The 20,801-nt window shown below is 52.9% G+C and overlaps 8 protein-coding genes across 8 annotated transcripts; 3 read left to right on the top strand and 5 right to left on the bottom strand.

Moving 5' to 3' along the window:
* Positions 1 to 1,248: 1,248 nt before the first annotated feature.
* On the bottom strand, positions 1,249 to 6,714 carry PpBr36_06548 (uncharacterized protein; the record flags this gene model as incomplete). Its single annotated transcript, XM_029893693.1, has 4 exons — positions 1,249 to 2,268; positions 3,710 to 4,366; positions 4,435 to 5,973; positions 6,046 to 6,714. The coding sequence occupies 4 exons, from the start codon at positions 6,712 to 6,714 to the stop codon at positions 1,249 to 1,251; spliced, it is 3,885 nt and encodes a 1,294-aa protein (XP_029746311.1).
* A 2,278-nt stretch (positions 6,715 to 8,992) lies between these two features.
* Positions 8,993 to 10,248, top strand: PpBr36_06547 (uncharacterized protein; the record flags this gene model as incomplete). Its single annotated transcript, XM_029893692.1, has 2 exons — positions 8,993 to 9,508; positions 9,598 to 10,248. 2 exons carry the CDS (start codon positions 8,993 to 8,995, stop codon positions 10,246 to 10,248), a joined length of 1,167 nt encoding a protein of 388 aa, XP_029745446.1.
* A 104-nt stretch (positions 10,249 to 10,352) lies between these two features.
* On the bottom strand, positions 10,353 to 11,024 carry PpBr36_06546 (uncharacterized protein; the record flags this gene model as incomplete). Its single annotated transcript, XM_029893691.1, has 1 exon — positions 10,353 to 11,024. One exon carries the CDS (start codon positions 11,022 to 11,024, stop codon positions 10,353 to 10,355), a length of 672 nt encoding a protein of 223 aa, XP_029746306.1.
* A 674-nt stretch (positions 11,025 to 11,698) lies between these two features.
* PpBr36_06545 (uncharacterized protein) lies at positions 11,699 to 12,508 on the bottom strand (the record flags this gene model as incomplete). Its single annotated transcript, XM_029893690.1, has 1 exon — positions 11,699 to 12,508. One exon carries the CDS (start codon positions 12,506 to 12,508, stop codon positions 11,699 to 11,701), a length of 810 nt encoding a protein of 269 aa, XP_029746322.1.
* Positions 12,509 to 13,342: 834 nt separating this feature from the next.
* Positions 13,343 to 16,284, top strand: PpBr36_06544 (uncharacterized protein; the record flags this gene model as incomplete). The annotated part of the gene is made up of 2 exons (XM_029893689.1): positions 13,343 to 13,448; positions 13,745 to 16,284. The coding sequence occupies exons 1-2, from the start codon at positions 13,436 to 13,438 to the stop codon at positions 16,282 to 16,284; spliced, it is 2,553 nt and encodes an 850-aa protein (XP_029746323.1). The 5' UTR covers positions 13,343 to 13,435.
* Positions 16,285 to 17,118: 834 nt separating this feature from the next.
* PpBr36_06543 (uncharacterized protein) lies at positions 17,119 to 17,565 on the top strand (the record flags this gene model as incomplete). Its single annotated transcript, XM_029893688.1, has 1 exon — positions 17,119 to 17,565. The coding sequence occupies one exon, from the start codon at positions 17,119 to 17,121 to the stop codon at positions 17,563 to 17,565; it is 447 nt and encodes a 148-aa protein (XP_029746309.1).
* A 221-nt stretch (positions 17,566 to 17,786) lies between these two features.
* Positions 17,787 to 18,026, bottom strand: PpBr36_06542 (uncharacterized protein; the record flags this gene model as incomplete). The annotated part of the gene is made up of 2 exons (XM_029893687.1): positions 17,787 to 17,921; positions 17,976 to 18,026. 2 exons carry the CDS (start codon positions 18,024 to 18,026, stop codon positions 17,787 to 17,789), a joined length of 186 nt encoding a protein of 61 aa, XP_029746356.1.
* Positions 18,027 to 18,192: 166 nt separating this feature from the next.
* PpBr36_06541 (uncharacterized protein) lies at positions 18,193 to 20,291 on the bottom strand (the record flags this gene model as incomplete). The annotated part of the gene is made up of 7 exons (XM_029893686.1): positions 20,244 to 20,291; positions 19,906 to 19,996; positions 19,350 to 19,410; positions 19,258 to 19,282; positions 19,064 to 19,176; positions 18,554 to 18,973; positions 18,193 to 18,475 (listed from the first exon to the last, which is right to left on the bottom strand). The coding sequence occupies exons 2-7, from the start codon at positions 19,916 to 19,918 to the stop codon at positions 18,193 to 18,195; spliced, it is 915 nt and encodes a 304-aa protein (XP_029746307.1). The 5' UTR covers positions 19,919 to 19,996; positions 20,244 to 20,291.
* Positions 20,292 to 20,801: the final 510 nt, after the last annotated feature.

Genomic DNA, 20,801 nt, shown 5'->3' with positions numbered 1-20,801 from the left:
CTGTGCTTTGCAAAGTCAATCGTTTCAGTGAGTTTCTTCTTTGGCTTGAACAATCTTGGTTCGTGCGTCACCTGGCGTTGGCGCTTTAGCACCTTGTCGGTCAGTCGCCGACAAGAAAAGGCGATGGGGAGATGGGATGAAAAAAAAAAGAATAGAGGAAAACAAAAAAGGAAATCCAAAAGTAGGACCGACCCTAAGATATACGGCCACGTAGAAAAACACGACAATTCCAGCCACGATTCGGCAGAGCATCGTGGCCAAGACCCTCTGTCGTTATCTAGGCCTCCGCGATGTCGCAAGCCCCTTGACGGAGGATTGATCGGTTGTATTTATCCGTACGGGACGGGACTGGTTGATGAGAGAAAAAAAAAAGGAGACCGGTTCGGCAATAATGGCGGGATATGCGGGTTCAATATCCGGCAGATGTTTAGTTTCAGATGGTGCAAAGCGTTGATCGAAATTCAAAGAAAGAGACAAGGCCTGCGTGTGGTCAGGTACTTTTTTTTCTTCTTGTTCACTCCCGGATGGTGGCATATAAACTTCCGATGACATGTCGTGTGGTTCCGGATGGTGCGTTCGTGCAATCATGGAACTTCCCGGGCGTATATTCCCCGCTTATCCTGTCGGCTACAATCATTTCAGACACAACCTCCACGAGGAGACAGCTCGATGGCGGGGCCTGCGTCTAACAATCGTCATATCACACACGTGCTAGCTAGCTTCTGGTCCATGCTGCCCGTGGTCGCTGCGCGGGCTCGTCCTTGATGCCATCTTGGCAAAGGCGCAAAACATAGCATTAAACCCGCACATTGACCGAAATTACGTAGTTTCCACTACCAGACTAGGTCTAAAAAGCAAAGTCGTTGACGGTGATTTGCTGTGTGCCCTAGCATTTGTTGAGATGACTATGCACATGTTTTTAGGTGCGTACAATCGTCGATGCTTCCCACGGGGAAGAATTCCTAGAGAGGAAAGTAATTCAAAAGAAAACGCAATGCTCCACGTATAAATCTTACAAACTCAAGTTGCACAACTAGCGTACAAAGAAAAAAAAAAAAGAAAAAAAAAGAAAGAAAAAACTTAACAAGCAAGGCCCAAAAAACGTGTATATGCCTATCTTGTCCCTAAAAAAATGCACCGAGTCCAGATCGTTCGCATCTGGCCGTAAGAACACCGTCGTAAGACCTCTCAAGGTTCAGGGTCAATTGCCCCAGTTTGATCCATTCCCATACCTGATAACATCGTCCCCTAAACTACGACCTCATCGTCATCATCGTCGTCAGGATCCTCAATGCTCGTCCTTCTCTTGGCCTCCACCGTCCGCTCCACCCGTTTTCCATCCTCATTAACCACCACCGGCTCGTCCTGGTCCTTCCCGTTCACCGGTCCGGATGCCTTGGCAGCCGAGCCCTCCACTCCGTCGGTGCTCTTGACTCCCGCACCGGGATCCTTCTTCTCGCCAGTAGCCTCCTTGGATCCCTCGGCACTGCCTCCAAACCCGAGACCGTCAAATGGCCAGAGACTTCCAAACTTGCTCCCGCCGCCGCCACTTGCCGAACCTCCAGCGGCGGAACCGTGGGGTGGGTGAACCGGCAGCGGCTTCAGGAGGACCTTTTCCCTCTCGCGGTCGAAGAACTTCCCCGCCGGCCCGTCCGAAGCCCGCACCGGTGGGTCCATGACCTCGGGCATGGCAAAGTCGCCAAACTCCTCATCGTCGTCATCCTCGAGGTCGCTGTCATCATCGTCCCTGCCATCTCCAAACTTTTCTGCCTTTTGAGCGTTGGGGGTGGTGGTGCTGCTTGTGCCACCGCCTCGGACCACGCCGCGCCACCAGTTTCCGCGGTTCCACCCGCCACCGGTCGACGTCGAGCCCTTGTCGTCCCCGGCGTTGGCAAAGGCGCTGTCGGCATCATCATCGTCCTCATCGTCCTCCACCTCGTCGGCGAATGGGTCCTTGAGCCGTTCTGCCAACGACATGTTGTGCAGAGGCTGGTGCAGGAGGCCCTGGTTTGGGCTGTCGTCCTCCGCAGCTCTGCTGCCGTTGCTTGGATCGCCAGAGGATCCGGAAGCCCGGTTTTCCTGCCCGCCGTCTGCCGAAGACGCCGCATTTCGCTTATTCATAGCCAGGCGCGCCGCAAGTTGCAGTCGTGCCCTTGACGGCGGGATGTTCAATGGCGGTGGCGGGGGAGGCGGTGGCGGAATGGATGGAGGATTCAGTGATGGTCCGCTAGCTTTTGAAGAACTCAGCGGGTCTGTGTAGGCACGAAACTAGAGGAACAGGATCGTCAGCCTTCTGTCTATTGCCAAACATCATTGAGCTCAGTAAATGGGTAGCCAGACTGCCAGTTTCCCAAGACACTTGTCCAAATAACGGCTCGTCTGCCCCCAAGAACATCTAACAATAAGAAATCTCTCGACAAAAAGAAACATGAACATGGGCTCCACGAGTCGATCCAAGTTGATAACGAAATATGACAGTTGCAGCTGGTTTCGGTCCGTTGGATTTCGCGTGTCGACGGCTCCGGCCGAATCCTCAAGAGTCGTTTCCCATACTTTGAATATCCAACCCAGCTCGCCTCCCGCCCGACCGTATCGCACTCCAACAAGGATCAAATCTCATCACAATCACATTGCGGGCCAGTTGTGGAGACGAAAAAGACACGCAGGAAGACGAAGAGGAGGCACTGAATCAAGAACCCAGTCCAAAAAAAAGCGAATCTTGCTTCCAGACTGGCCTGATATAAGCTCCTCCTCAAAATCTTATACCCGCTACGTGCCCCCTCGGCCATCCACGACTTCCCTGTTGTACACTCAAGACGCCGCAACCCGCTCTCCGCCATCCTCGAGACACATAGAAACACCTTACTCCGGCAAGGCTGACGACTAAAGTTCCGCCACAATATTCCAATCAAACACGCCAGACACATACATGCTCTTTTTATAAACCGCTGATGACTGCCATTATAAATCTGCTTCCACATGATCCTGAAAGGCTGTTAGCTGTGTTTTGGACCTCTCCTGACAGCTGATGCGTGCGTATCACGTGTTGATATTGATGCTGAATGCTGATGCCGCTGGGGATACACTCCGGATCGGAAACCAAAAGCGACAATCCCAAAATTTCGGTAATTGGCAACAGCGACTTCCAGTCGACGTCACCCGGAAACGAGGTAATGTTGAGTTCCTCAGTCGTTGGCAAGATTGCATGATGACATATCAGTCTCCAGGGTGCTGCTCGAAGTGACTGAGGTGTATCAGGATCGTCTCGGCCCGGATTCTCGTGTCGTCGTGCCCGCAATAACTGATCTGTTCCAAAACCCGCTGGCTCCCAAGGACGTAACATGTCATGCAGGCAGCACAATACTTGCCTGTCCGAACCCATTGGTGCCAAGACAGTCGCGTTGTAGACTCATCTCCTCCAAACAACTCATCTGTCCGCCTCATTCGACAACCCCAACATAGCAATGGCCGCAGTACAAGTCACTTGCACTTGTATCAGTGCCAGACGAACGTCCCAGCGAGGTTATCATATACAGCACCAGGCTGGGATTATCATCTCATGCCGATTTCGTCACGGAATCCACTTAGACCCCGCGGCTGTAAACCCATTGACGCCAAGCTCGTCGTTAAGAAAGCTGGGAAGAAAGTCCTCTTCTCCCTGCAATCAAGCAAGTTCCCTTATGTTATCGCGATGCAAGTCTTCACTAACCTCAGTTGCGACGTCGTCGTCATTATCCTCTTGATCGTCATCCTCTTCGTCACTTGAGCTTCCGAAACCGGACAGCCCTCCCATGGTTCCTGCGCTGATAGCAAACTGCGACAGGTTGGAACCACCATTCTCTTGTAGGTCGAGACCTCCGTTCAACCCAGCGTCGGCTAGGGCCGAGGAACCCTGAGAATTGGCACTCAAACTGGACAAGCCTACCGCAGCAAGCCCGCTGCTCTGAGCAGCGGCTCTGTTGGACATGGCCACGTCCGGCCGAACGCCACCAAGAATCGCATTGTCGCGCTCCCTAGTCTCCGCCAACGGACCCTCGACGTAGTTGCTCCACTCCGGAGACATGACCTTTTCGAGTACTGTCTCTGAAAGCAACTCTGGTGGGTGCCTCTCGTTGAATTTGACAACTTCCTCGGCAATCAAAGTCAGGTGACCCATGTAGCCCATGCGCGTCTTTGTCTTGGCCTCAGATTGCTCGCTAGTAAGCTGGCCATTGATTATTTGCGCTGTGATGTCGGCAGACTCGAAGAGCGAAATCGCCAGAGTTGGGTTGAAACCCCTGTTCATCGGACCGTTAAAAACCTGCTGAACAACATCGTAGACCACGTTGTGCAGGAAGTTGTTCCAGGGATACTTGAAGAAAAAGGACTGCATAAAAAACCGTCAGGGTTAGTTCAAACTCAATTGGCAAAAGTATGGCTGAAGCAAGGACTCACCAGTATTGTGGGCACGACTTTGTAATCCACAAACTGCATTTTCAAAAAGTCGCCCACGACCGGCTTAATTTGATCGTTATCTGCTGCCGTCTGCTCGACTTCGTGGCCGACAATAATGGATTCCTCGCCACTTTCTTGTGTACCGGTCGTGGCTGTGGCACCTCGAGAGGCATCATCAGACTTGACGTCTGTTGGCTTCTCTTCGTTGGACGTCGATGATGGACCTGGTGCAGTTACGTCTGCAGTGGATTTTGTAGGGGAGCTGGAGAAGAGAGGGGCTGGAATATCCTCTGGCTGGGGCTCGAGAGGGCCAGATGCTCCTGGTGGCTTGGCATCCGATGCGCTGGCCACACTTTGTTTGGGGCTCCCAGGAGCCGTTTCTGAAACAGAGGAAGTAGGAGTATGGATAGGAAGGCTCGAAGCATCGGTCATCATCACATCAGAACCATCGGATTGAGCGTCTCCGCTCTCACCGCCAAGCACCATTCCCTCAATCTCCTTGATCGTGGTTGTGACCTTGTGGGAAGTCGGGTTCGACTCAGATGAGTCCGACGGTTCGGTCTTGGCCAATTCCGCTGTTGCCAATTTCCGAGGGGACAACGGTTGTACAACCATATCAGGCTCCTCAAAGTGTTGCTCCTCCACTTTCGAGTCCGAGACATTGAGTCGCGGGGAGCTGAGGGGCTCATCCACAAAATCATCCTCGTCCTTATCCAGGAATGACGAGGCAGGAAGTGACTGAGGGATCTCTTCCTCGGCCTTGACAAACTCGTGAGACGTGTCCTCCCGCATCTCTGCTGCGTTGATGACCTCCTCGAAGCCGTCGTCATCGGATATGTTCGTGATCTCGAGCCGTCTTTCCGGAGGCGATGAGCCCAGACGCATAGTCAGATCGTCCCCGCTGGCAGGCGCCTCCTCTCCCCGGATGGCGGTCAGGCTTCCCTGGGCCCTCAATCTGTGGCGCTCTGCGTCCCTCGCTGCTATCAAAGCCTCTGAACCAACCTCATTGAGTAGACCCATATTGCTGCAGTGAAGAAGTTCAGCCATGAGTTCGCACGTCTTGAACCTGTCAAAGCCGAGCGGCTGGATTCTCTCCCCAAAGGTGGATTCGAAGTGAGGCTTCTCCTCGCCAATCATGATCAGGTTCATGAATTTTGGAACGCTCTCGGCAAACATGCGGAGGAGAGTCCCAAGATAGATCGGGTCCCGACTGGAGGGCACTGAGTTCGCTTCGGCGCCCACATCCGGGTCATAGTCCGAGTTGTTCTTTCGGATGACCTCGATGACAATGCCGACACCAACGGTGAGCGCATTGCCACCACCGAGCATGTATCCGATCAATTGTTCGACGCAAGGCTTAGACACAAGCTGTCTAGTCAACTCGTTCGGTCCGATGCACGTTTGCTCGTTCTGAGAGGCATTCGCGGACACCGTGATTATGGCCTTCATGAAGTCGCCCGCCGATGTTTGGGTTGCCCAGCTGTTTTCAGGGCCGAGGAATGACAGCAAAGATGGCATCACATCTTTGGTGAAAAGCCACTGAATATCGGAGTCTTGTTAGCATCTGCGCAATTCCAGCTTCAAGGAACAACAAGTAGATCAAAAGCCCACCTCCACAATGCCATGACCCGCATCTGTCCTCTCGAGGGTGATGATCTTGAGCAACAAATCCATGACCATCGGGCTGTCAACATGGCGCAGCATGTTTGGCACGGCGCCGTCCACAGACTTCAGAAAGGAGATCATTTCCTCCGTCTTCTTGTCGAAAAGCGTCTCGTTGACCTTGGTAAAGTAGCTGGCCTGCAGAGGGTCTAGAGGCGACGGCCTTTCCAGGAACTTCCAGAAAGTGTGGAGCAGATCTCTGTTCTGCACGTCCATCAGAGCCTCGATGACAGACCAGTTGTCCGAGGAGAGGATCTCGCTCGCAACGAATGCATACTTGTTGCGTCGCTTCTCGGCCTCCTCCTCTTCAGAGCCAGGCTCGGTAGCGCGCGATGACGCTCTTGGACGGGAGAAAGAAAAGGCGGGCGCCTTGCCCTTCTCATCCTCGTCTTTCTTGTCAGGCACCGCAACGGGCTCGAGCTTTGGGGCGACGGCATAATCCAGCAGCTTTTCGAGGACTTCCCGTTTCCTTATATATTCTAGTAGCTTTGTGTTGTGCTGCTTCAGCTCTTGTATTAAGTCGCTCTCGTCTAGGAGCTCCTCGGTCGTGAACTCGCTCTTCTCCAGGATGGAGTCGATTGCCGACACGTTGGCATAGCCGCCAAACCGCCAGAACATCTTGGTGCGCACTCAAGCAGCGGCTGTGTGTCGGGAGGATGTAATGTCACAGCCAAGTGACTGTGTCGTTGGCAAGGGGAGGAGAGCGGCAGCGGCTCCCGTTGTTGTGGCATGCGGCGATCGGTAAGCGTCGAGTTCGGACGCTTAGAAGCTAGACGCACAGTTGAGGCTGACTGTGGTCAATTGAATGGAGGGGGAGGGATATTTCTCCGCCAGGCTCCACAGGTGCGATCAACGGCCTCCCAGGGCAGATGTTTGAAAAAAAAAAAAAAAAAAAAAGACGAGTTCGAAGCAAATGCAAATGCTGACTTGCTACGGTGGATATCGTTTATCCGTCGTAGAATTTGAGGGGTATCTTGATGCGTCTAGTCTTCAATAGGGGTGGCCATGCAAAGTCAGTTACAGTCAAGCTTCCCGCAATGCGAAAGCGATGATGTAAGGATGCGCCGTGTCGAGTCCCCCGAGGGTAGGCTGTTGGATGGCAACGCAGAAGGGAATAGGATTAAAACAGCAGTAAAAAAACGACAATGAGAGGGTATTCGCAGAGGGTTTCCCGCTATGCGCAAGCGGTGTGAGACTGTTGTCGTTTGTGATACTCTATGGGAAAGAAGCAAGGTTTTCGCGATCGATTGATGAGCCCAGCGTGAGCGGGACGGCAGGGGGAGAGGACTAGGGTAGGCGAAAGCCCAACCTGATGAGCAATAACAGAGCAGGCGGACTGTTTGGCAAAACAAGTGTTTCTAATTGGGGTTCCGGGGGGGTTCTCGGGGATAAATTGGAGCAAATTACACTGACCTTTTAGAAACAGGTCTTAGTCCTGCTGCCCGTCGAATGGTACAGTTGAATCAAACAGAATAAACAGAGGCGGTTATCGCGATAGAATGATATTTCGTTGTTACAGCTAGCTAAGTATGTAGGTATGTAGGTAGTAGGTAAATGTAAGGTAAGGTACGGAGTAGGCAGATAAGGGAGTAGGGTGCTCACGATGCCGCCTGTCCAAAAAGGCTGGATTGGACTGGACTGGACTCATGTTTGGCGGGCTGTTAATCAAGGGCAGCGGCCAGCGCACGGGTCAGCAGGCGGGCGGGCGGGCAGGGCAGGGCAGGGCAGGTGGGATTGGGCGCTTGGGCTGTAAAGGGGGCCACCAACCAACTAACTAACTCATCTGTGGAAAAGACCCGCTGCCAAGCGGTTGGAAGATCTTAATTCCAGGCCGTCGCCACGTGGCAGCCAGGCAACTAGGCGGGGCTTAGCTGAAAAAAGATGCCCTAGTCAAGATCATCAGCCACAATAGCCACATTGATTTTGTTCTGCACCATCTGATAAGAGGACCTGTGACATTTTCGTCCTCGAGGAACAATCCGACAAATGTCAGGGTAAATCAGCGGAAAAAAATTTGGTCAGATGGATTGCATGAATTTACGAATAAGGTCAGGTACATCATTGGGGCTTACATAACCTTACTTTCCGCCCCCTAAGGCAAATAGTCAATTAACACTTGGCCGCCCAAACTGCCAACTATAACACCAGGAATATCCTCTCCGGCCCACATTCTGGACAATTTGTACCGCCGAGTTGTCATGCAGCTAACCCCTGAATCCCGAGACTCACCGAATCGCTATTCAACTGTTGGGTTGTGGTGACGGTCATGGTCGGTCTCCGAGGGTTGATTCCTTTAACCTAGATAAGACCAGATAGATATTTTACAGGCGCCTGGACCACGGGTTTAGAATGTGCCTCTAGAAACCCCTGCAAACCACGAGGCTCTCACGAATATATGGAAATGGCTCAAATATCTAGAGAACAGAAAATGCCCAACGTGTGACGAGGACGAAAAATGTCTTTTTCTTTTCCAGCATTTCCTCGACATCGCCCAAAATTACACCAGGGGTGAATGGCACATTTTACCGTACGCGTACTGGAAAATCAACGACGGTTAATGACATTTAACAATTACCAACAAACGACAATCAACATTCATCTTGACCGCAAGGGCAATAGCCAAAATTGATCATATTGGTACAACTTGTAGTTGTAGCATCGATGCTTGTTGGTGTGGGCTGGACGTAAAAAAATTAGGCGGTTCGAGATGTCAACCGCCCAATCTGATTGGTCGAATGCTGGCGTGCAAGATTGTGGGTCGGTTGCGGTAGATAGCGTATAAGACGGCTTACACCATACAACGAGAAGAAACTTTTCTGATATACTCATGAATGATTGCTGGGGAATAACTTGCTCAAAAACAGTTTTACCCTGAAAATTGTTTGATAAGATCATAATGAGCATCGACAAGGAAAATGACAATGGCACCTACGCGGCGACCACAACTACAACACGGCGTGAAGATGTTGAGCCGCAACAACGAAACGACCAAGTGGCGACCCCGGACAACAACGCTGCAGGGCCAAGAATGTCCGCCTTCAAGTCCCTAGGTTGGTTCGACCGCTACCTAGCGGTATGGTGCTTCCTCGCCATGGTGCTCGGCGTGCTGCTCGGCAACTTTGTGCCCGAGACGGGGCCCGCCCTGCAGAGGGGCAAGTTCGTCGGGGTCTCGGTCGCCATAGCTATCGGGCTGCTGGTCATGATGTACCCGATCCTCTGCAAGGTCCGGTATGAGTCGCTCCACAAGCTGTTTGCGCACCGCGGGATCTGGAAGCAGATTGCATTCAGCGTCGTGGTGAACTGGATCATCGCTCCACTCCTCATGCTTGCTCTGGCTTGGGCCTTTCTCCCGGACAGAAGCGAGCTGCGCAGTGGGTTGATCATGGTTGGGCTTGGAAGGTGCATCGCCATGGTAAGCCTGCCTGGCTTTGTCATTTTTCCGAAAGTGATTCTTGTGCTCGGTAGCTGACACAACGTGCCTCCTTTTCTTCCCGTCAACAGGTCCTGATCTGGACAAATCTGGCGGGTGGCGATGAAGAATACTGCGCCATCCTAGTCGCCGTCAACTCGATCCTGCAAATGGTACTCTTTGCACCCCTGGCTGTCCTGTTCATCGGCATCATCAGCCGCGAGACTCAAGGCCTCGACGCAAAGTACACAGTGGTGGCGACCAGTGTGGCCGTCTTCCTGGGCATCCCGTTCGGCGCCGCCGTGATCACCCGCTTCGCCATCCGCGTCACCCTGGGACCCGAGTGGTTCGAAAAGGTGTTTCTGCGCTTCATATCGCCGTGGTCGCTGATCGGCCTGCTGTATACGATCGTCGTCTTGTTCGCCTCGCAGGGTAGACAGGTCGTGCACCAGATAGTTTCGGTTGTGCGCGTGGCCGCGCCCCTCACGGTGTACTTTTTCGTCATATTCTTCGCGACCCTGCTGGTCGCACGACGGTTCCGGTTCGGGTACGCCCTGGCCACCACGCAGAGTCTGACGGCTGCTAGCAACAATTTTGAGCTCGCCATCGCGGTCGCGGTCGCGACATACGGGCCGGAGAGCGATGAGGCGCTGGCTGCTACCGTTGGCCCGCTCATTGAGGTGCCCGTGCTGTTGGCGTTGGTGTATGCTGTGAGGCATATGGGCAAGCGATGGTCATGGTAATAGAAGGCATTTGGATAATCCAGACAAGTCTTGACGCATATAGAATATAGCCGTAGGGGTATCCTTGAATGATAGGTCGCATATTCGATAGTGAATGAGCAAGCTCAGCCAGCCTCCTCCATCAGCTGCAGTAATTTCGTATTCCTTACAACGCAGCTCCCCGGACCAACGCAACCAAGCGCTTTGCGGATCGCGACTTCGCTCTCATGCCCACGAACCTGCACCAGGATTGCGGTCGCATTATCGCAGGGTGTTTCCAACATGGAGCGAAGCGGAGGCTGGTCAGCAGAGGCCGCGTCCGAGGAGGGCAGGTCGGCTGCTTGTAGCTGCTCGCCCACTACAGACGCATCCACCACGGCCGGGTCCCCTGCAACGTTCCGAGAATGCACATTTGGGTGTGGTGGCCCAGCGAGCGGTGGCTCTGTGGCACAAGAGTGTGTGGGTGCAAGCCCCGCAGCCTGGGTGACCTCGCCTCGCTGAAGAAAAGCGTCAACCTCAGCTTGACTGACGCCGCGAAGAGCAAGGAGGTTCCGCAACTGCGTGTTCTCCTCCGCGACGGCGCGGGCGGCCTGCTGCATCTCGAGAGTCGCCTGGACGCCCCGGCGCTCGAACTCAGCGATGCGGGCGCGGAGGGATTCGAAGAGCTCACGCTTGCGAGCGCGAGAGGCTCGCTGACTGTCCCTGACCCGCGACGCCTTATCCCTTGCCTTGGTAGCATTATGCAACGGTGAGGCTTTGACTGCAGCTGGGTCAGCCGGGGGGTCGTTTGCTGACATGCTTATTGGACGTGACTGTAGGGGAGCTTGAGCAGCATCCGTAAATCCCATCCAGCAGGAGTCCGAAGCACTAACCCCTCACTCTGGCGGTACTGTAGATCAGAGTCAAAAGAAACAAAGCGTGGGTTTCCGTTGCTAGGTCAGAGGCGCACATGGCGAAATACCGCGACCGGAAAGTGTTGTGGTTTGAATTGAATCCACACTTGCAATTGCTGCTATGGTCCCTGCCGGTAGAAAAACGGTATGGGCTAGTACAGGGTAGGTACTGTAATGTGATTTCTAACTAGTGTAGGAGAATGGCAACCAACATTCAGGGGTCTAACTTGTTCGCCTAGTGCAATTATACTCACGCACGACAGCAATAATCAATCAAAAGTGCTAGAGCAAAAGTTTTTGTTTAAATGGCTGGCTAATTCCTACCATTGTGTCTGAAGCACCAAGAATTTCATGATTAACCGCATCCCCTATGAAAAGCCCCCATAGGTGAGCTAAACGTTCAAAGCTGCGACTCAGCGTCATTAAATAGTCTATAGGGGGTCTACTGTATCTGCAAACTTTTAATTGAGCATCTGCGCCGCTCCGTGAATCTATATGATCATACCGAGGATTAAAAGGTTAACAAAAGGGGGAAGAAAGAAAATTTTAGATCACACTCTACAGAGGAAAATCCGCACTCATAAGTGTGTTAGTATCCCCAGGTTCCTGGCAAGGATTGATATCTGGTCCACAACAGCAAGGACATCTGGCCCCTTGAATGGAAGACGATGGTCGCCCTCCCACTCTACCAGAGTAGTGCTCTCTGGCACGCAGTACTTGTCCAGCAGCTTCCGGTGGAGGTGAAGTCCCGGGTCCTTCAAACCGTGGATGTGTATGGTCGGTATCCTCAAGATGTGACCCTCGTCGCCACTCCCAGCCCAATCCGTAAACTCGGCCCCGATCCCCGACGCATCTTGCACGCCCTTGATGTAGCCCATCCGCTCGTCCAGGATCACCAACGGCGCACGGCCGGCCATGATGACGCCAAACTTCCAGTTGCAGTCCTGCATCTGCCCCGTCGCCTCCAACGTCTGCTGCGCCAGCAACAAGCTCGCGGCGATCTTGGCGCCCTGGCTGAAGCCCAACAGGCCGACCCACTCGCCCCTGCCGCCGCGGTAGTTGTCGTCCTCCATGGCCGTCCTGAGCTGGTACTGGATCTCCTCAGAGGCGGTCTCGCCGTCGATCTCTGGGTGCTCGGGCAGCCAGCGCAGCCAGCGGCGGAAGGGTCCGTGGTTTCCGTACACGGCGCCGATGGCTGGGTGGGCGGGGCAGATGAAGGGCCCGTCCGCAAACACGAAGCGAAACCGGCTCGACAGCCGTGTGATTATGGGGCGCATCTGCAACCGGAAAATGTCCGCGTTGACGCCGCCGCCGTGGAGACAGAGAATTCGGGGGAGCCCGAGGGTCTCCTCGTCGGCTGAAGGGGTTGGACTGGGTGTGTACGACATGATGGGTGCTCGTGCCTTGTAGGATGAGCTAGGGCCAAACTGCCTTGGGGACTAAAACTGCCTTGGCAGGGGACGATCTTCTGTTGACTAGGAGCTAAGAGATCCGCCAGAACTAGCATCAAGAATGTGTGGCCAGTGCTGTTGTTATTGTTGGCAATGGAGGTGTTTGTTTTTTGAGGGTGGAATTCTGGATTACTCTGCTTCAACCTATAAACAAAACGCGACAAAAAATTGCAGTCATGCTTCTAGAAGAAATTATTTAAAAAAAATGCTTGTTGAGTGCTGGTGGGAAATCCCCTTTCTTCCCGCTTGTCCGTTGTGACCGGACATCCGAGCTTGCATTAATTGCGCCTCTAGATGTGAGGGAGGCTTGCCGTCTAAGCGTGACGCGTACACAAGGTGAAGGTAATGCGGCAGGCAGTCCAAGGATGGAGACTCGACTTATCTGTCAGCTATGCCGCCTGGCTAGCTCGGACAAAAAGCAATCGGTAATCCATTTTGATCTCATCCAATGCGCAGAGGCTCAACTTTGACAGATATATTTGAACACATTAAATTGAACTGAAGTATGGTTTGTCCGGCGTTAAGTTGACATGAAGGACGTTCGGACGGGAGCATAGGTTGGTTCGTCAGTTTTTTTTTTTTTTTTTGTTCGTATAAGCTCGACCAGTCCCAAGGTACGCATAGTTTCCGTAGAGACGAGATGATTCAAAGGAATATTTGAGGTCCACACACCGAACGCGTTCATGTGTTGCCATCAATCAGAAGAAATATTGGGCATGTGAACCTCTTGGGCGAATTTGCCAGTCGCGGTTCACGCTCCAGTGAACCAGGACAAACAACCCTGTCACCAATGCTTCGCGTTGTGCCTGGAAGCTCTGGAATGATTGGCCTTCAACGGCTGTTGGAGTTTTGGAGCGGAGACTGATGGTGGGGTTTCGTGCCGTTGCACAGCGGGTAGGGAAGCGCTAGTCCTGAAGAGGCAACCAAGTAAACATTTGACGACGAACAAAACAAAAAAGACAAGAGCTGCACTTTCATCGGTTTGGCAATAATGTGGTGGTGGTGAAAGTAGAATTTGCCTGTTTTTGTACATGAAATCTTCTTGGGTTTCTTCCAGTCTTGTATGGTTTCTACCTTTTGTACTGGTTGATGCTCTCTTGTGGGAAAACGGTCATATATACTTAACTTCCCTATTGGTTTTGTATTATCTGGTTTAATAGGCGATGATGACAGACGACCTGGACCTCCCGATCGCGCTGCGGCGGACGCGTCGAATCATTTCTGGACCTCATACGGGTACAGCACCATCATGTACAGTCCAGACCAATATTGAAGCCTCATCCAAATCAACAAACCAGCCATGCTCTCTCTCGTCGGATATTTCTCCAACACCCAGAAAAAAGAACCGCCGTCCTCGGAAACAAGTCAGGTTTTCTGACCCAGGACCAATTTTGGACACGCTGCAAAATGAAGACCATCTGTCATCCACAGGTCTCACCCCAATGGTCAAGAAGACGTCTCTTGGCCCAATTGCATCTTCTCGAAGGCGACATTCTACTCCAGCAAAATCATCGTCATCGCTGTCAAGAAATGGCTTAGACTTGTACATGAACCAGGACAGTCTAGCCTCGCCTCTGGGTGGAGATGTAAGATTGTTGCCTCTACGTCAGGTTCTGGATGGCCGTGTCAAGCGGAGGCTTCGTCGGAATGGGCTCAGCGAGGAGATGAACGCTATCCATGCCGAGAAGAAGAAGAAGGCGGCCGAGGCCAAGGCAGAGCTCCAACGTCTCAGGGATGATCTGTCAGCCAAGGATGCCGAAATCAGTCAGCTAAGAGCAGTACAGCAACAGCAGCACTGGGATGCACAACATCAAGATCTATCAGCTCGAGAGGAGTTTGATCCTGACGCAACCATAGATACCGTGGTCGGCGATACTGAGCGCATATTCGACCTGGAAAGAGAAGTAGCCAGTCTCCGGCAGCAACTTCACGACCGGACTGAGACCACCATCGAAAACACACGCAGCTACGAGTGGACGCTAGCAGCTAGAGACCCATTTGCCTTGGGCGAGTATTCCATGATGGATATTGATGACGACGATGACGAGCAGTTCGGTGATGCCACCATTGCAGAACTGCAATGCAGCACTCCATCATCACGCAGGGCAGGCTCCAGGAAGAATGCCAACGAGGCTGCTGCCGCGTCTTTCCCATCACCACCAGCGACCAGTCCTCTGGCCAGGGGGCTGCAGACGCCGAGCTCCCTTCGCTTCTGTTCGATTCCCGAATTGCACATTGGAGTACAAGCCTCGCTGCCCGACCCAGAAAAGCAGCAGCTGGAAGAAGAGCTAGCATCGCTTCAGATGGAGGTTTCAAAGCTCACCGCAGCATTGCAGTCTTACCAATCATTGGCGACCCGAGTATCCAACCGGATGTCGCGGGTGACTGTCAGCACCACCACAGTGACCACGCCAGAAGCCATCACAGACGCGTCGCCGGAGCCCGCCATCGAGGCGCGGCTATCAGACCTGCTTACCACGGTTTCGGATCGCACGGCAGCACTCAGTTCCCTGTCCGCCTCCATCACGAACCTCGGATTCCCCGGTTCGGATGCAGGCGAAATGTTGATTTCCATGGCCAGCGCCTTCCGCACCGCCCGCCTCGAGTTGGAGTACCTCACCCCCGGCGAGATCACCCTCCCGCTCAGTTCAGCGGGCGCTGCTGTCCTGGACCTGCTGCTGGCCCGGCTGCGTGATCTCTCAAAGCGCGCCCGCGAAGACGAGGCGGCCATCGACGAGTACCACGCCCAGGAGCTTTCCTTGCGGCAGCAGTTGTCTGCCAGGGTGGACGTCTCCGGTGAGCTTGCTGCGGAGGTTCAGAATCTGAAGAAGCAGCTTGAGGACCGTGACGCCAAGGTCGACGAGCTCCAGGTCGGTCTGGACAGGCTCAAGGGAGCAGCCGCGAGCTACACGCGTGACATTGCAGAGCTTGAGAAGTTGACGGAGCGAGTCGAGGCCCAACGCATAGCTGCGCTTGACGAGTGTGAGCTGCTCAGGGGCGCTGCCACGACCAAGGACGCCGAGATGGACGAGGCTCGCAGGGCTCACGACGCCGCCGTCACGGAGCTCCAAGGCAAACTCGCCACGCTGCTGGCCGGAGCTGGTGATCTGCGCGTCCGGCTCGCCAACGCAGAGGCCGATGCCGCCGGAGCACAAATACGACACGCCGACCGGACCAAGAAGCTCAACATCGCCCACGGAAGGCAGTTGGCTCTTCGCGATGCCCGCGTGGCTGAGCTGCGCATCGAGGTGGACCGCGTAAACAGCGCTCTGCGGGCGGCCCACGATACCGTCTGCCAACTCAGGGTTGAGAAGGGCAGGCTCGAGGGGCGCGTCGAGGACGAGAAGGCCGCTGCCAAAAAGGCCGTCGATGCCATGAAGGAGGAGCTCGAGCGTGTTGTTCAGATGAGCAGGGAGTTCTTGGCTTCAACCCCCAAGGATAAAGACTCTGAAGCGTCGTCTTGGAGCAGATCAGCCAGGTATTCTCGCACCCCTTCAGCCCGAAAAAGCCAACAATCGGATGGCATGCCCGCAACTGTGGTTCGCCCCGGGGGCTTGTTCGATGCTGCCAAGACGCGGCGGCGGAGTAGTGTGGGCGAGGGCGACGACGCCAGTCTTGCCGTCGCCCCAGAAGATGTGTCTGCTAAAGGAAAGAAGCGCCGCCGATATGACAGCGGCCTGGGTTTTCTAGATGAGGAGGATGTGGATTTTTGATTACCATTCGTCTTCTCTGGTGGTTTCGATATGACTGTATGATCTTTGTGGCATTTCGCTCCTTGTACCCATTTCTTGTGTCGGCTTACACTCGCTATGTGTATTTTTTTTTCTTCTTCTTTCTTTTTCCCTATTCGAGCAAATCGTTAGGTCAAACCGCTATTGGGTGCTACAAGATCCCTTCTTGGAGCTTCTTCTTTTTTTTGTTCTCTTCTTTTTATTAGACTGTATGCATTTATCACGCTAGCTTCTTACATCCATCAACCATGTTCTGCAAGACTGTTACACAGCTTCTCAGCCTTCCTGCAGCGTCCTCTCCGACGTCGTCATCATGTCTCGGTATTCCCATGCGGCAGGCTTTTTTTTTCATTCTCACCGATAGTAGTTGACCAACCAGTCTATCCCATGTCCACAATCCTCTGTTTAATCTCACAGTCAACCTCTACCAAACATTTGAGCTTGTCGTTTCGCTGGTAAAGGTGGCTTCGATGGTCTACCAATCACCCGCAGCTGTGTGGTTGGTCGCTGGACAAATCAGTCCTTCCCCATGACAATCTGGACCTTTTTTTTAGAAGCAGCTAACAATGAGCCATATGTTCTGCTTCGGCGAAAGCCAGCCCGCGCATCCATGCGAGGGGTGTCACCAGAAATACTGCGGCAGCCTTGCCTAAGATATCTGCTTATTTAGTCGGTGAGAGCCGCTGTTGATTCCAGTGCTATGCAGCGGCTTTCTTCCTAAATGTAATGTTTAATTCAATGCTGATGATACACTAGCACCACCAGGCCTCAAATAACCACGTCTTTTGATCTGCTCACCTTGAATACACACTCAAGATGCATCCACGAGCCAGCCTCAAGCACATCCAACCGCACTTCTCAATAGACTCCCAAGACCCCATAGACTCGACTGACGAGCAACCCAGCCTTCCCACCCAAGAAGCCCCCAGAACCAACTCCCCCGCAACTCCGACACAAGCACACCTATCAGACGGCCATCAAGACCCCATCGAGCAGATCCAGAACCGCTATGAAGGTGACCGGCTGGTCAGCTACTACAAATGGCAGCTCCACGACGATGACGACTACGACAAGGGCGACTATCGGGCACGCAGCAGATCGGCAGCAAGCCCCTGGCAGGATCAGGAAGCGCCATGTTCCATGGCTGCGACGAGAAGGAGGGAATTGGCGAATATGAATCGGCGGATAAACAAGCGTTTGATTGGGTGTGGCGCCGCCCTGGTGCTGGTCATTGTAGGGGTCATTGTGGTGTTTGTTGTGTAAGTTGGCCACGCAAATCCCCTCTGCTTTCTGCGACATACTGGATACGTTGCTGAACGCTGCGTTGTGGGATTATTCACAGCCTAGGGAACCATGGAAACTATTAGTCTTGACGTCCTGTCCGGATCAAACAGGGGAACGATGTAAAGCCCAGCTACAAAACACATGGGAATTCAAGTGTAAATGTACAACCTGCACCGTCTCAGAGTCCTCCCCGAGCAGTGTCAGACCAGCGCCGCAAGAACATCAGAGCCAAGCGCAAAGCGCTGGCCGACTCCATCGACAATACAGGCGTTCCAGTTGCCGTTCGTCTCGCTCTTGAGATACTGCATCTTCTTGCGAGCGAATATCTCCCATCGCTGTTCGCAGAGCAGTATGAAATCTTGGCGAGGATATTCCACATGATACGATACCAAGAGAAGGCTATCAAAGTACGTCGAGATGGCTTTGAAGGTGTTCGACATCTATGGTGCTTTGGATGAGGATGATGAGCACAGCGGTTTAGAAGTCCTGGTGGCAAACTTCGACGAACCAAGCCTTCCAGCCATGGGTGGAGAGACCAAAAAATTGAAAAGAAATTTTATGATAGTCAAGCGAAATTGGGTTATGAACAAAATGGTCACCGTGTATTTACTCTGGCTTCGCATCTGCCGCAGACGAAGAGCCGACTTCTTGCTTTGCATTCTTCTTTCCCGTTGTTTTCTCGGACGCTTCTGCCGTCTTGGACGATGTAGCCTCAGCTGTTTTCTTGGCTGGCTTAGCCTCGCTCTCAGTCTCGGCAGTCGCAGAGCCCGGAGCAGGGCTTGGTTCAGGAGCAGGCGCTGGGGCCGCTGTCGGGGCCGCTGTCGGCACGGGTTCTGGTGCCCACGCAGGAGCGCTCGGCCGAAGCGGTTTTCTTCCGTACACGACGTATCTGTCGGAATACTGCGTGGTTAACGAAGGACTGTTTCGCCAGTTAACAGAGTCAAGGGGCTCGAGACTGTCGACTCACATGGGCCAATAAGCATGGATACGCGGGTCCCTGAGTTCCTTCCTGGTCTTTGCCACCAGCACCGTGACCTCGTCCCTGCTCCAACCCAAGGCCCTGGTAAGAGGGGCCATGGTGGATGGCTCGAGGGCGGCGTCCATGTTCATTAGACTCCATGTCCCCAGCTCTTTGTAAAACGGGTCACGCGGCCATTGGTTGGTCGGCCACTTGTATACCGTCTCGACCACATCTTCGAAGCCCACATCCTCCATGAGCTTCTTCCACTCCTGCGCCGCCGCGACCGGGCGGCCGAAGGCCTTCATGCCATCCATTACTAGCGTGCACCATTTCCAAAAGTCCGAGTCTTCTTTGAGGGTACCGTCGTCGCAGCCGAGGGGTAAAGCCATGTCCTGGGCCTCAAAGTATCCACCAGGCTCAAGTTGACTGCCAGAACATTAGGGGGCGCGTCAGAAACAAGAGAGAAGAAGAAGAAAAAACCAAGGAAAGAAGCTTGTGACCGGCATCTGGACATACTCAAAAACTTTTTCGACTATGCTTCGATTTTCACTGAAGCTGCCAGTCATCATTCGAGAAAAGATAAAGTCAAACTTGGTTGACCAAGTCCATTCTTTTTCGAGGTCATCAATCTGGTAATCAGGCAAGATTTAGTTGGTATTGTTTGGTTTGATATTCCAACAAAGACTTTTCTGGGAGCGGAATACACCAACCTCAAATGTACAGTTCGGGGGTGCACTGGGAACTGTCAGTATATCTCGTATACAAGAACATGGAGCTTCAAGGACGAGTCGTTCAATCTCACAACTCAGGCTGTACCGGGCTAAGATCCACGCCGATGACGTGGGCCTCGGGATGGGCATCGGCTGCAGGTAATGGTTAACACTGATATGCTTGAATATTCGCCGGGACTAGCAAGTAACTTGCCATATTCTATGGCCCATATGCCTGTTCCAGTTCCCAGGTCGAGCACTGATGTGGCAGACTCGTTCTTAGGGCAGAGACAGTGTCTACCGTTCAAGGTTTTGATCATCACATAGTGTTGCAGATCTGTGGTGTTTTGCTTTGTTAGTGTTGTTACTTGGATTTGCGCTCAAGCCTGAGCAGGTTGGATTCACTGACCGAGCCTTTGAATTTCTTCCTGTTCAGGGCATGAACAGACTTGGTGAGCACTAATCTAATGCGACTGACTAGTTCACGAATGCCGATATCCGGCTCATTCATATTCATATACATGTATATTTGTACCCACATTGTCATTTGGCAGAAAATATTCTAACGCAAACGATAAAAATGTCAGCATTCCAATGTGAGACAGTGATATGTAAGCCATGTTTGACATCAAGAGTTCATCAACATACTCCCCGCGCTCATGGCGTGGTAAGTGCGACCATTTTCTTGTTGGAACGCAAAGATGCTGGACCTGACAGACGTGAGAGACTCCTCGAAAGGCTAGTACAATTGGGTTAGTTAGGTCGCCTAAGACTTAGCGGTGCTTGGCATTATTACTTGTGTGAATGATTCAGTTCAGCCCTTGGAGCTCAGCTTAGCCCATAACCTTTCCCCACCCCCTTTGGATCAGGACTGGAGAAGGTCGACACTTGCGGCGGACAACTTGCGGCTGGTTCATGAAGTGAACAGGGGAAACGGCAAACGGCAGACGGCATGCCAAACTGAAAAAAGAAAAAGAAAAACTCACCACGTCAATGGCCGAGTCGCCATCGGTATCATCTTGAAAATCGGGAACCTGAGGTCAATTGCGGCCGAATGGAATGGAAATACCACCCGCCCGCGAACCTAGTTAGCAAGCGAGTCACCACCCATCAACTTGAATAAACCAGTGCTGACAAGCCTGCTGAGATCAGCAAAAGCAGGGCTTCTCCGCCATGCATCAAGCCCCAGGGCCGTTACATCGCCTTTGATGAGGGCCTCTCACAATTTCAGACATGACTTGAAAGGGGGGGACAAGACCTCAGGGGATGGTGTGGATGGCGGGGTCTTGGGAGCGGATTGATGATTTGACAGAAAAGCGACAAAACAACAAAAATAAAAAAAGAAAGTCCTTTTTTTTTCTTGGGTCAACTGCAAAAAGAAAAAAAAAAAGAAAAAGGCCGAAAAGGAGAGGTTAGAGTAGAGAGGGTGCTTGCAGCAAAGAAACAAAAAAACAAAAAGAGATCGCAAAGGAGAAATTGTCAAGTGGCTTGAAAAGGTGCAGCGAATGCATATATCCCATCCGTCAGACAAGCCACCGGACGCC

Source organism: Pyricularia pennisetigena (assembly GCF_004337985.1).
Source record: "Pyricularia pennisetigena strain Br36 chromosome 4 map unlocalized Pyricularia_pennisetigena_Br36_Scf_6, whole genome shotgun sequence".
Classification (NCBI taxonomy): domain Eukaryota; kingdom Fungi; phylum Ascomycota; class Sordariomycetes; order Magnaporthales; family Pyriculariaceae; genus Pyricularia; species Pyricularia pennisetigena.
Note: the sequence above shows the minus strand (reverse complement) of the source record. Positions and strands in the feature narration are given on the sequence as shown.